The sequence below is a fragment of the Paramisgurnus dabryanus genome, chromosome 4, assembly GCF_030506205.2.
Source record: "Paramisgurnus dabryanus chromosome 4, PD_genome_1.1, whole genome shotgun sequence".
NCBI classification, from domain to species: domain Eukaryota; kingdom Metazoa; phylum Chordata; class Actinopteri; order Cypriniformes; family Cobitidae; genus Paramisgurnus; species Paramisgurnus dabryanus.
Genome location: NC_133340.1, coordinates 36,991,271 through 37,005,141, shown reverse-complemented (window position 1 = coordinate 37,005,141; position 13,871 = coordinate 36,991,271). Strand labels below are relative to the sequence as shown.

At 36.3% G+C, this 13,871-nt stretch overlaps 1 protein-coding gene across 14 annotated transcripts in view; it reads right to left on the bottom strand.

The window, feature by feature from the left end:
- The window catches only part of LOC135735836 (uncharacterized), an 83,564-nt gene that overhangs the window by 43,322 nt on the left and 26,371 nt on the right, over positions 1-13,871 (bottom strand). For 10 of the 14 annotated variants that reach the window (XM_065254428.1, XM_065254430.1, XM_065254438.1 and 7 more), the window contains exons 3-10: positions 7,575-7,673; positions 6,945-7,043; positions 6,761-6,859; positions 6,339-6,524; positions 4,935-4,958; positions 3,559-3,657; positions 1,278-1,376; positions 587-685 (exon numbers count right to left, since the gene is read on the bottom strand). In XM_065254428.1, the coding sequence (XP_065110500.1) occupies positions 587-685; positions 1,278-1,376; positions 3,559-3,657; positions 4,935-4,958; positions 6,339-6,524; positions 6,761-6,859; positions 6,945-7,043; positions 7,575-7,673 (804 nt within the window). The remainder of the gene's footprint in view (positions 1-586; positions 686-1,277; positions 1,377-3,558; positions 3,658-4,934; positions 4,959-6,338; positions 6,525-6,760; positions 6,860-6,944; positions 7,044-7,574; positions 7,674-13,871) is intronic. The other 4 variants (XM_065254431.1, XM_065254437.1, XM_065254442.1 and 1 more) reach the window with 2 other exon arrangements.

Sequence of the window (13,871 nt, the reverse complement as noted above, 5' to 3'; positions counted from 1 at the left end):
CAGTGATATAAGTATTTGAAATAAAAATTATTTCTTAATGTCTAGTGACATATCAGGGCCATTTTATGATTCATTGATATACATTTCGTACATACTGTTCCTTTAATATTTCTCATTATTTGGCGCAATTGGCGGTTACACCATTTGACATTTTCAGGTCCATAAAAATGGTTCAAATGGAAATTTTTATTGCATAAAAATAACATAAATACACTATGTGCATTGAAATAAACCTGATGCGTGCTTTTAAAACACGTTTTTTTTTATAGATTTTTGAATTTCTCATCTTACCAAACCGTTTTTGTCACGGACCCACCTAACAAAGTTGTATTGCATACAATTTAAAGGGCAAATTTTTAACTTTTGAAGCCAAAAAAAGAAGAAAATTGTGCTAAAGTCAGATTAGAGCGATCTTGACCACATGTGAACACGAAGTGGACTATAGAAGTCGTCGTCACACAAAGTGGCTATTTGATTTTTGAGATAGTGTCTCTAATGTTGAAGTAATGAACAGTGTGACAACTTACCCCGCTCTCCCCTACATGTCCCAAAATCATACCAAAATTATTTAAATTATGCACAGTACCTTTGTCCTGGCCAGTATAGGAGCTCCTCTCTCCAGCAGTATCTCAACAGCCAGGTCATGTCCACTCCTGGCTGCACAATGCAGAGGTGTCAATCCATCCTGTTTATCCAACACAAGAGGCAAATACTGACAAACTGCATATCCAACACCACATACACAACAACAACTTATACGTAACTATAGAAAAACACATATTTTACTTTGAAATGGTACAACATTACAGTTAACAGTCGATATTAGTATTCATGTTTTATAAAAACTGTGAAAACTGTCATATAAATCACCAAATGTACATATTAAATATGTTCTATTAGCTTTAGCTTCTCTGCTACAGAAATGAGTTCCTTCTCTACCCTATATGAACTGAAACTGAGGCACTAGGTGGTGTGTGATACACACTTGTTTAATAGTATATACACTCTTAAAACAAACGTTGCTATATAGCACTAAAAGTGGCTCATAATCATAGGGGAACTATTTTTAGTGCCATATAGCACCTATGTAGCACCTGTGTAGAACCATATTGTGCCATATAGAACCATATCTGGTGCTATATCACCCCCAGATGGTTCTTCATAGGTGCTTTATAGGTGCTATATAGCACTAAAAATGGTTCCCCTATGATTAGGAGCTTTTAGTGCTATTTAGCAAAAAGTTTTGTGTAGTGTAGATAAACTAATGAAATACTCACTCTGGTTTTGGCATCAATCTGAGCAGTCCTATCCAGCAGCAGGGCAATCATATTGTTATTTCCCCGTTTGGAGGCCACATGGAGAGGGGTTATGCCATTCTAAACAAAAAAGGAGTACATTTATAACCATGAACAAATACAATATTTTTAAATCAGAGACTGAGAAACCGTTCATACGGATAGTTTAAACTGCAACAACTACCAGCTGAAATAACAGAAAAGTAAAACACAACATATTTTTAAAAAACAGCTTTTGTGTATTTGGTGTTAGCTGCAAAGCAAATTTTATCATCAACTTTTCTTTACACTCATGCTCAGTTCTTATATTTTTTATTATTGGATTTTGTTTTAGTGTTTCACCAGCGCCAATACACCAATGACAAGTACCTCAAAGATACATATTGTTACCAAATGTATACATATCTATACCTAAATTGTATATATTGTGACCTTTTTAAGGTGTACTGTCCCTTTGTTTTTTTGACCATATTTTTTGATAGTGTATGTGAAATTTATTTTTAAAGGTGCACTGTGTAACTTTTAAAAAAATCTCTTGACATTAATGCAATATACATAACTATATTATCAGTGGTGTATAAAGACCTTACATAATGAACTGTATTGTTTTTATTACCTTAAAATGAGCCGTTTTTATCAATATACAGTGCGGGTCCCCTTATATGACAGTCGCCATTTTGCACCACCATATTTCTACATTTGCCCTAAACGGACAAACTGCTTTTTAACTCTTTCCCCGCCATTGACGAGATATCTCGTCAATCAAGAGAAAACGCTTCCCCGCCAATGACGAGTTTTTCCGTCTTTCTGCAATACCGCTATTATCCACTAGGTGGCCTTCCGCAACTTTTTAAACCCGGAAGTATTGCCCTATGGCAAGCGGCTGCATGTCCGTGTCTGTTTTAAAGATCGCTCTGAATGGGATCTCTATGAAAAGTCCTTCACAAAAATGGAATTATGTCTGCTTTTTGCTCAAAATGTGGTGTTTTTGCAGAAACCTACCCATATTCAAAAGCTGATTACAAAAGAACTACTGAAGGTAGGATGAAACGTTTTTTTTTTGTTTGAAAGCAGAGGGTCTGTTCTTTCATTTGGTATATACATACATTTGTATGTTTATATATTTAAAGAAGAACATTTTCTGGAAGACATTCAACTTTTGTGAAAATCATGAAAAACGCTGGCGCTGGCTGGCAACTTTTTTTAAAAACGCTGGCGGTGAAAGAGTTAAAATGCGTTTTGTCATTACGTTGACTTACGACGACATGTTTGTCTTGTGGTGTCTACCATAGCTTCTCTATGCGTTTCGAAAGGAAGCGGTGAGCAATGGACCTAGCCGTTAATTGCAATTAACAGTCTCACCACTAGATGCCACTAAACACTAAAAATCTTCACAGTGGATCTTTAAACTGTACTTGTCATGTTCAAATGTTACATTATGTATACTATTCACCCTATATGGTATGCATTAAGTTAATTTAATAAGTGCATTTAAATTCATAGTACTGTATGTGCATGCTTCAAAATGTATATTACCCATATTCGCTTGCACAGCAGTTGTGTTTTATACCATGAGCATGAATACAGTAGGTTATGTAACATTCAATGAATAGGGGATGTAACTGAATGTAGCACAATTTGAAAAATAATTAATTAATTTAATTAATCTTTTATATTGAAGGAAAACACCACCGTTTTTTAATATTTGACTATGTTCTTACCTCAACTTAGACAAATGAATACATACCTTTTTTTCAACGCGTACACTTAATCTTTGTACACTGCGTCGTGAATGTGTTAGCATTTAGCCTAGCCCCATTCATTCCTTAGGATCCAAAAAGGGATGTGAGAAAACATTGATGTGTTTGGTGGCTTCTAAAATCATCCCTGTTTGGATCCTAAGGAATGAATGGGGCTAGGCTAAATGCTAACACATTCACTACGCGCTGTGCAAAGATGAAGTGCATGCATTGAAAAAAGATAGGTATGTATTAATTCGTCTAAACTGAGGTAAGAACATAGTAAAATATAAAAAAACTGTGGTGTTTTCCTTTAATATTTTAAAATGAGTTAAAATATCCATATATGTTCTTATTTTAACAAGAGGTGACCCAGCGGACGTTGATCTTACTGCCACATGTTAAAAACAGAAAGAGAAAAGGAAAAAGTGTTCTGAAGCACAGAACAGATAAAGGAAGAAGCAATGTTATTTTACTAATACTAGTCGATTTATAAAGGTGATTGTAGTAGCAGGTGATCGTACCCTGGCTGTGAAATCGACAGCAGCCCCTCTGTTAAGCAGCAGAGTCGCTACATTAACATTGCCATAGTGAGCAGCAATGTGCAGCGGAGTGAAGCCACTCTGTTACAGAACAATAAGAGAAAAAAGAGAAAGAATAAAAAGAAGGACAGAACAAGAAAAGGAGACAACGAGAATAAAGGGAAGTGTAAACATTTGAGAACTGATTTAAGACTCTTCATCTGTGATCTACCATGCAGCATTCCCATGATTCATCACATTTGTGCAAAAACTAAAGGAAAGAATGGAAAATTATATCAATGTCTGGATTCTCAGCTGCTACAGATGGATCCAACCACAGCATGCACTATAGCGAAAAGAAAGACATTGATAAAATAGGAGAAAAGAGAAAGAGTGCGTTGTTATCAAATATTTCATATATGAACACAATTCCTGTGCCATATGTGGTTTTGAGAAAGATGAGAAGTTTCTCAGTGACAGTAAAGAAAGATGAAAGATGAAAAAACAAAACTCTGAAACAAAAAATCATCAGCAACTACTCACTACATGATGAACGTATAGAAAGGGGTTTTACATAGATAGTTGTCTGTCTTACTGAGTTTGTTTGATGATGCAATTTTTGCCTTACCTTTCCATTCTGACAGACATGGTGCAATTTAAAAAAAAACAGAATTTTAACAAAAAAGTGCAGCACAATGTAACCAAGAGACTTCTACACAGATGGTATGATTGACAACACTAGTTAGTATAAGTAAACATGCATTGCTACAAATTTCTGTAAATCTTTTTAGTAAAATCATAATTTAGAACCCTTAACTTTTGCCCAAAATGTCCATTGAAATAAAAAAGTGTAATAATCAACTGCAATCTTCCACAATAAAGTAAAGCTGTCAAAGAAGCAAGATGTTCCTGCTAAAACAAAGACAATGTGTCATGCACTACATCAGTGTTTCTCAACCAGGGGTCCGGACCGGAGCCTCAACAAATTTCCAAGGGGGCCTCAAGGTGACTTTTAAAAAATGATTACAAAACAAGCATTAAAATATACGTCTACCTTGTCTTTATAATATTTATTAGTTTTTTGTGAGAAGGGGGCCTGAACCGGGGTATAATAACCCAGCAGTTGGGTTACAACAACCCAGTGGTGTGTTCTGTCCAATTTTCACCCATTATGCGTCAAAAATAACCCAGCCATTTTTAGATGTGTTCAATATTGTTGTGCAATAGAAGTGAAAAAGGTTGAGAACCACCGAACTACATCGTTTGAAAGCCGGAAAATGACTTTTTTCTTTCATGCATTTACTACGATTCAATGTTAGACAACACAGTGTCATAAGAGCTGAGACGGATGCAGGATTCTGCTGAGAGAGTCTTAATACCTCTGTAGTCCTGTTGACCATCATCTGAAGGTATCACACATAGGAGGAGGAAGAAAATATGGCTTTTTTATCTTAGAGCAATTAAAATATAATCAAAGGATGGATAAAGTCAAGCAAGTGATCAAAAGCTCCTAAATATCACACAACATGTAGGCCTACAGCACAGACTTATGTTTTAAGACAGAAGAACCAAACATATTTGGCTTGCAATTTGTGCATCCATCTAAAAATGTGCATATTTTAAAATTTTATTATTTTGTGCTTCACAGATAATATAACAACATTTTTGGATGAACTATACCATTAACTCTTTCCCTGCCATTGACGAGTTATCTCGAGAAAACATTTGCATAAAAAAAACGTGTTCCTGATGAATTTTTATGTTATTCTGCAATACCGCAATTATCCACTAGATGACGCATCTACCCAGTTTATGAAAAAACTGAAGCCAAAACGTTATTTATTAATTTTAAACTATGTGTACATGTTTTGATAATCGTTTTGAATCTGATCTCTAACAAATTCCTTCACAAAAATGCAATTATTTCAGCTTTTTGCTAAAACATTTGTATTTTTAAAGAAAATATAGATAGGATTAAACTTTTTTCACGTTTTGTTTGTTTATTGTTTGTTTGAAAGCAGTTCTTTCATTTTATTTGCATATGTATATATTTTTAGAAGAACATTTTCCTGGAAGGCATTTTGTGAAAATCACAAAAAATGCTGACAGGGAATGAGTTAATATAAGTGTCAAGAGGCATTAATATTAAAATGCTTAATGTGGGATTTGCATAAAATTATACCGATTTATCATCAAATAAATGATTCCGTATATACATTCCCATTTCCTTGAAAAAACATTATGGTCTAAATAAATCATGGTATAACCATGATAACATGTCTTAAAATTACAATAATACCATTTTGCTTTATAAATGCCACATTTTAAACTTTCATTTAATTAAATGTAAGGGATAGTTCACCCAAAAATGACTCACCCTCATATTGTTACAAACCTGTATGAATTTCTTTGTTCTAATGACCACAAAGGAAGTTATTTTGAGGAATGTTTAAAACCATGAGCCTCACTGACATCCATAGTAGGAAAAAAAATACTATAGAATGCAGATCATGATTAGTTTGGTTTCAAATATTCATCAAAATATCTTCCTTTGTGGTTATCAGAACAAAGAAAATTATATAGGTTCGTAACAACATGAAAGTGATTACATTATGACAATTTTCATTTTTGGGTGAAGCATTCCTTTAACAATGCGTTCTAGTCTTTTTCTCTGATAAAAATTGCAGTAACAAGTACAGGCACACGGGGGAGCTATGGTACAGACTTCTAGAATAACTTATTGATATCATTGACAGGAAAAACCCACATCTTTGCTCTCTCACCTTGGACTGGACATCAGCATTATGGTCGTTCTGGAGCAGCAAAGCAGCAGACTTGGTGTCATCTTTTCGGGCAGCGATGTGAAGGGCAGGCAGGCGGACTTTGCCTTTGGTGTCATGTTCCAGGAGAAGAGAGACCACCTGATTGTGACCCTGCTGCAGAGCAATGGCCAAAGGAGTGAAACCATCCTAAAATAAGAAAGAATTTACATGAGCACATATAGACGAGCACAGCTTGATACAAATAAAATGTTTTTTACAACAATTTTTTCATAAATTTTCTTTGGGGGGCCAAATTAACAATAAGGAACCCAAATACTGTAGTATACTAATATTTACTGTATTATGCTATGGTTAGTATCTTTTATTTTTTGCAAAACAGACGCACAATAGATCAACAGCACACATAATATGTGATGACAAACCTCTGTGGCCGTGCTCTGGTTGCCACCATTTTCCAGAAGGTATCGCACAACCTCCAAGTGATTCTCTTGAGCCGCCATGTAAAGTGGAGTGAAGCCATTCTGAATGAACAAACATACAGAATTCAGATTGAAATATGTAAATATTTAAATATTTACTATTAGACCAGTTTATTTAGTATAAGACCTGTGATTGGGCGTTAACATCTGCTGCTCTTTTCACCAACAGTTTTGCAACTTGCTTCTGTCCAGCCAGACAGGCGATGTGCAAAGCTGTGTTTCCTTTCTGAAAGAGCCAATCAAAGCAGAGACATATTGGTTACGTCAAAAAAAAAGAAAAAGAAAAGATGGCTGTGCACCTTGAAACATGCCAAAGCAAGAGACAGAGGGACAAAATGCGCCCATACTGTAGTCAAAAAGTTTCCCCTTTGATCCTTTGACTGCCTGGGACACTGACCTGATTCAGTCATTGCTTGCATTATTGAAAAATAGAAGTATCTTGTTCTTAAAAATCACACACAAAAAAGTTATCACATTTTTACTGACATAAACTGAACCTAAAGCTTTTAAAATGTCATCTGAGGGTATACAGTATTAGATGCTTAGTGCAGTAGTTTGCTGGTCATGTGTTATGTGTCTCTTTCTTTTTTGCCATGTGTGTCAGATGACAGGAGTGGCCAAAATCACTCCTGCAGTACTTATCATACCATAGTGTTGGATGACTGGCATTCCTCCCTTAGACTAACTCTGTCCAACCAACTGGTGCCACATGCCCCTCCCTCAAAACATTTTGTAAGTGTTCATGTGTATTAAGCACCTTGGTTGCAGAATCCACGGCCGCACCCCTGTCCAGAAGTTCCTCTACCAGCTCCACATGGCCCTCTTTTGCTGCTAGATGAAGAGCATTGAGTCCATTCTTCATGCAGGGGGAGACATAATCAATATAATTAACAGTGCACGTTTGCATGAATCCCTTATTAGTGAATTATAGCCCATAAGCCCTGCAAAATCAGCTTAAATGTCTGAGATATTCTTGCTTTAATGACTAATAGGCTACTGTATGCGTGAATATGATATTTTACAGAGGAAGTACTGTACACCTAGGCTTTTCATAATGGAGTGATACTGTGTCTGTATGATTACAGTACCTAGAATGGGAGATATTATGAAATTGTGTGCACATACTGTATTAACTGAGATTGTTTTAAAGGTTTACAGTGTGATAAATATCTTCAAGTGACAATACTAAAAAAGTTGCTAAAAGTAGACTCTAGATATAAGTGTGCACTTTTTTCACTTAAAGGGGCCATGGCACAAGACTTTTTAAGATGTCAAATATATATTTGGTGTCTCCAGAGCACATAGGTGAAGTTTTAGCTCAAAAGACCATATAAATAATAATTTATTATAGCATGTTAAAATTGCCACTTTGTAGGTGTGAGCAAAAATGTGCCGTTTTGGGTGTGTCCTTTAAAATGCAAATGAGCGGATGAAGTGCAAACACACTGATCACAATGATGGTGGTTTGTTGCAATTTAAACTCAATTGTGCTGAGAATTATTTTCTCTCTCTCTCTCTTTCTCTGCACTAAATGGCAGTGCTGTGATTGGATAGTGCAGATTAAGGGGCGGTATTATTATAATAAGAGCTCCTTATGACATCATAAGGAGAGCCAAATTTCAAAGACCTATTTTTTATGTGCTTGTAGAGAATGGTTTACCAAAACTAAGTTACTGGGTTGATCTTTTTCACAATTTCTAGGTTGATAGAAGCACTGAGGACCCAATTATAGCACTTAAACATGGAAAAGTCCGATTTAACATTAACATGAAGTAAACAATAAGCAATATAGGTTTTCATCATTTATTAATGTTTAAATATGTGTTAGTAAATGCTGAAATTAACATGAACTAAGACTAAATGCTGTAGAAGTATTGCTCAGTGGTAGTCCACGCCAGAGTATGTGAGCGGTGCGGAGTGGGAGCGGAGCGAGGAGTGCAGTGGCGTAATTTTGCCAGGAGCGAGGAGCGTTTTTTTTTTATGTCGGAGCGTTGTGATTTTCTCTCGCTCCGAAAACGCTCCACTATCGCTCAATTACGAGTCAGGACTCGTCAGACTCCGGACCAAACCACTGTGAAAAAAAAACGGAGGGGGACTTAAAATGTTTCTTAACATATTTTGCATTCGTTTGCATTTGTATTGTTGTAGTACTTTCACAAACATTTATATACGCGACACTGGGAAACTACAACTCCCATGAGCACTCTGCACCAAGCGCAACGCACAGAGACCGTTTGTTGAGACGCGCGCGCGATCAGCGCACCTTCCAGACAGCGCGCGAGAGCTGATGGATTTGCGAATGCACAAGAGGACGCAGTCTGAGCGCATACACACTTCGGGAAATATAAAACAATTGCATGGAAGTGATTGAAGAGATATAAATTGCGTGCACACTCTCAGGGCAAAGCGGATAGAAATTCAGCGCAAGTGCTTGGCACCTGCGACTCGGCAAAAGCTCGTTTTTCCTAAAGTGAATGCAGCATTGGAGATATAGCTTTAATAAAAAATGTGTTCAACCAGCCAGCATTTGTTTTGTTCAGATTCAGAATAGTTCTAGTATTAATATAAAAGTTGGCTTAAAGTGAAGGCAGTAGACTATCTATATTTTTTCGTTTGGCTATTTGTCTAAATTAATATTTTAGTTTGTGATTTATTTCTTTTATTTAATGTAATGTTTTTCGTTTGATAATTTATTTTATATGAGGTTTTTCATTTAATCATTTATTTAATTTCAACACATTTTTGTTTTGCTTTGTTTAAAATTGAGCTAAATGATAGCTTAATTTGGGCTAATATTAGCTATTTCAGTATGTGATGTTCTTCAGTTAATAACTGCGTATAAAATAAAAAATATGTTCAACCAGCCAGCATTTGTTTTGTTCAGAATAGTTCTGTAATTAATAGCCTATAAAAGTTGGCATAAAGTGAAGGCAGTAGCCCTATATTTTTTTCGTTTGGCTATTTGTTTAAATTAATATTTCAGTTTGTGATTTCTTTCTTTGATTTAATGTAATGTTTTTCGTTTGATTATTTATTTTATATGAGGTTTTTCATTTAATAATTTATTTAATTTCAACACATTTTTTGTTTTGCTTTGTTTAAAAGTGAGCTAAATAATAGCCTAATTTCGGCTAATATTAGCTACTGTTTCAAATTCCAATAAAGTATATGATGTTCTTCTCTTAGTACTGCATATTCGTTGTTGTTGTTTTTTTTTTAAATAAAAATTTGCCGTAGAGCGAAAACGGAGCGATACTTAAGGAAGGACGGCGCGGGGAGTGAGCGAGGAGCGGAAATTTGTATACCCAGAGCGGAGCTTGAGCGAAATGCTTTGAGCGCGGAGCGCAAATTCTTTCCACTCCACTCCGCTCACATACTCTGGTCCACGCTAATGCATACAAACTAATGTTAACAAATACAACCTTATTGTAAAGTGTTACTAAAACAATTCAATTATTCATTTACCCATATCTCAGAAGTTACTTATTTAACTAAAAATATAACAGGGGATTCTGTATTTAATATCTTTAGTTTAAACTGTAAATGAGCATTTCCCCTTGTTTAAACATCACCATCTGTCATAATAATTTAGTAATGAACCCTATTGTCTGTCTGATGGGGAAATCTTGACACAGTGAATGCTGTGCAGCTGCAGCCAGTCACACACATCAGCTTGAGCAGAGAGAATTAATGGGACAAACTCTAATCTCATTTATTTGGATTATGAAAGCTGGACAGTATTTTTTTTTTGCATCAGGCGAGAGGGATTCTAGCAAAAGGGCGGAAAGAGGCAACAGATAAAATGTGCAGATTAGATTTCAATATCACTTAGGCTGCGTTTACACTTGGCATTAACATGCGACCTGTATCCGGATGTTGTCCACATACACATTGAAAAGACAAGTGTAAACGCGTCTGTGATCGGAATGTTATCCGATCTGTGTGTCCTGATGCAGAGGTAGTCGAGGACGCTTTGTGATCGGATCTCAGTGTAATGTAAACGCAATCCAGCCATCGTATCTGCATTTACAGGTCAACGTCACAAAAAACCCCGCCCACTATCATCTCCTCTCACTGACAGCTGTCAAAAATAAAGGACGTTAGGTCATGGAGCGCAGGTGAGAGACGCATACATTCATATTTGTGGAGCAATGGAAGCTACGCTTAAAAGTATCTTAATAAATCGATATTCAAAAGCATTTTAACACTGCTGACTGTATTTAAGTTATTCAGGCATATGTTATATGTTCCTATTCATAGAGAGATTTAATATTTAATGGCAGAATTCAGGATCGTTATAATGTTTGAGTTTCCATGGTGACATATCAACGTGAATGTTGCGCTTCTTTTTGGTCAATCGGCTGTTTCTGTCTCATTTAACACATTTTAAGTTACTTTAAAACACGTACAAACCAAAATAACATTAACCAAATAAATTTATTCAGTGTTGGTTTTATGCAAGGTTACTTATATGTGTTTGTAAATTACATTACTTCTTACGCACTATGAACAGGAAATTTAGGAAATTGTTAGCTCTTTTAATTAAATCATATTAAAATTACCAGGAAACATAACTAACAACAGTTTATGGTTAAAATATAAATATACATATAAGTTCAGGCAGAGCCAAAAGCCCTTTATTAAGGCAAAATAAAACAGTGGAGTCGGTCATGTTTCACGCGGATTTTGTTGTTGATTTAAAGCATGCGGGTGAAAGTCAAGTTCAAGTAAAGTTAAACAGGACATTCATCCACGGTGCGGACGCTATAAGGCTTTTAAAGATAAGGCTTTTAAAGCTAAAAAATATAACGCTTAAAATGTGAACATCACGGTTGTTGGGATTGCTAGTTATTCTCTGCTGTTGGCTTCTCAGTAGCACTGTACAATACGGGATTGCGGTTAGCGCGAAAACCCTAAATCCTGTGCCTAAAGACAGCTGTACCCATTTTGATTGACAGCTATCCACCCAGCGCGCGTCTCCCCGCACGGAATCCGATCACACATCCAGATACAGAAGCCACATTTATGTGACAAATGTAAACTCGCCGTGTCCTGATATACGAATGATCGGATCTGCGTGAACGGATCACCGAGATCGCATGTTAATGCAAAATGTAAACGCAGCCATAGAGAGGATCACAACAGCACGTTTTCAAAGTGAACAGCAGAGATAGATAGATAGATAGATAGATAGATAGATAGATAGATAGATAGATAGATAGATAGATAGATAGATAGATAGATAGATAGATAGATAGATAGATAGATAGATAGATAGATAGATAGATAGATAGAGAGAGAGAGAGAGAGAGAGAGAGAGAGAGTCACCGTTGTACTGGCAGACCCCTTTACTGGTGACTCCTGATGACATCATATTGGATAATGTTACAGTAAAAGCTATTATACATCAGAACAAGGTCAAACTTAACCTATTACACAATTATACGTAAAGGGGTTTTAACCCTTTCAATAGGGCATGACAGTTTAGGTTTTTTTACCGTGGACTGTAAAAAAAAGATGGACTTAGTCCGTGACGTCACCCATAGGTTTCTGAAGATCGTTTTAAAGCTTAAAGTAGGCGGTGCCTGCTGTCGGCATTTTGGACGCGCGTCACCTCGCATCACTCGCGGATATCCGAAAATGGGTAAAAAGGCGGGACGTGGGTGAAGCTAAGGTGACTGGTTTCTGAAACCACACCCGCCTAGCTCGACTCTAGTGACAGCAGTGGCTGTTCAACCATCACTCAAGTGGCCACGCCCTTAATTATGCAGAACTTTAAGGCTTAATATAATTTAAACAGATGAGTTACAAAAAAATTCACCCCCTCACAGTTGTCCTGAAGGGCAAACTTAGCTATACAGACCCAAAACTATTTTTTTTTACCCAGCTGTTAACATATTATTTTCTGGTGTAAAGATAGCCATTTTAACATGGATGTCTATGGGGATTGACTCCCTTTTGGAGCGGCCAGTCAATGAAATCACTTCCGTATTGGCTTCATTAGAGAGATCGGAAGGTTGCCCCTTGGTTTTTACTCATTGTTTCAAATTATGTTGTGAAATCCTAAAAGTACAGAGCGTATAAACTGCAATGCAGTTGTCTTTGTCAACCAATTCAAAATAATCACAAAGCGTTCTGATGCATTTTTTTGCTCGTGAATATATTCTGCCCTGACCATCGGATGCTTTTAAACAATCGGACGATTTGTATCTGCCGATACTGATTATATATAGCCTTCATCGGTGTATAACTCAAACTCATGAGTTTGGTAGTGTTAGCAGAAAGTATTCTGTCTGCGGTGCATTTCACTGCAATATACAGTATATGGCATAATCAATGCATTTTAATGGTAAGTTGGTAAGTGTAACGGAGGCCAGCTATTGTGTAAAAGCAGTGCAGAGCATAAAATATCACTTTGCAATCTTAGGTACTGTTTTTGTGACAGACACTAAAGGCTGTGGCTTTAACCTCCTTGCTGGATCAATCACTGGTGCAAAATCCTGCTGGGAGTGCGTTCGGTTAGGCCTGGTTACATCAGGACAATGTATGGATAAAATTAGCAGCGTTGTGTGTATGAAGGAGTGTTTAAATATGCAGAAGTTACAAAAGGTCGGGGTGTGAACAGCTGTCGGAGACACACAAGCGAACTGTTTTGAAATGGAAAGAATTTCACAGTGCAGGGTGACGATGTCAACAAAGCAATAAAGATTTTTTGGATGAATCAGAAGTAAAACAAATCTCTGTTATTGTCTGGATAGAATTTGGCTAAAACAAAAATAAATGAAATGCATTTCTTGTAATCGAAAATATCCTCCATACGCGGATTGAGTCCACAAATGCCTAAAGTGTACATACTTCAGGTAACATGCAGTTAATGCAAAACATCTCTTGAGGTGGAAAACAATTGTGACCCTATCTGTGAAATCCAGACTACTCTTATTATCTATTTATGAGATAAGGAGCATCAAAGTTTGTTTTAAATTATTGATTTCAGTCTTTGATTGCAGACATGGCCCTACTCAGTCAATATTACAGATATCAAGGATATATTTTC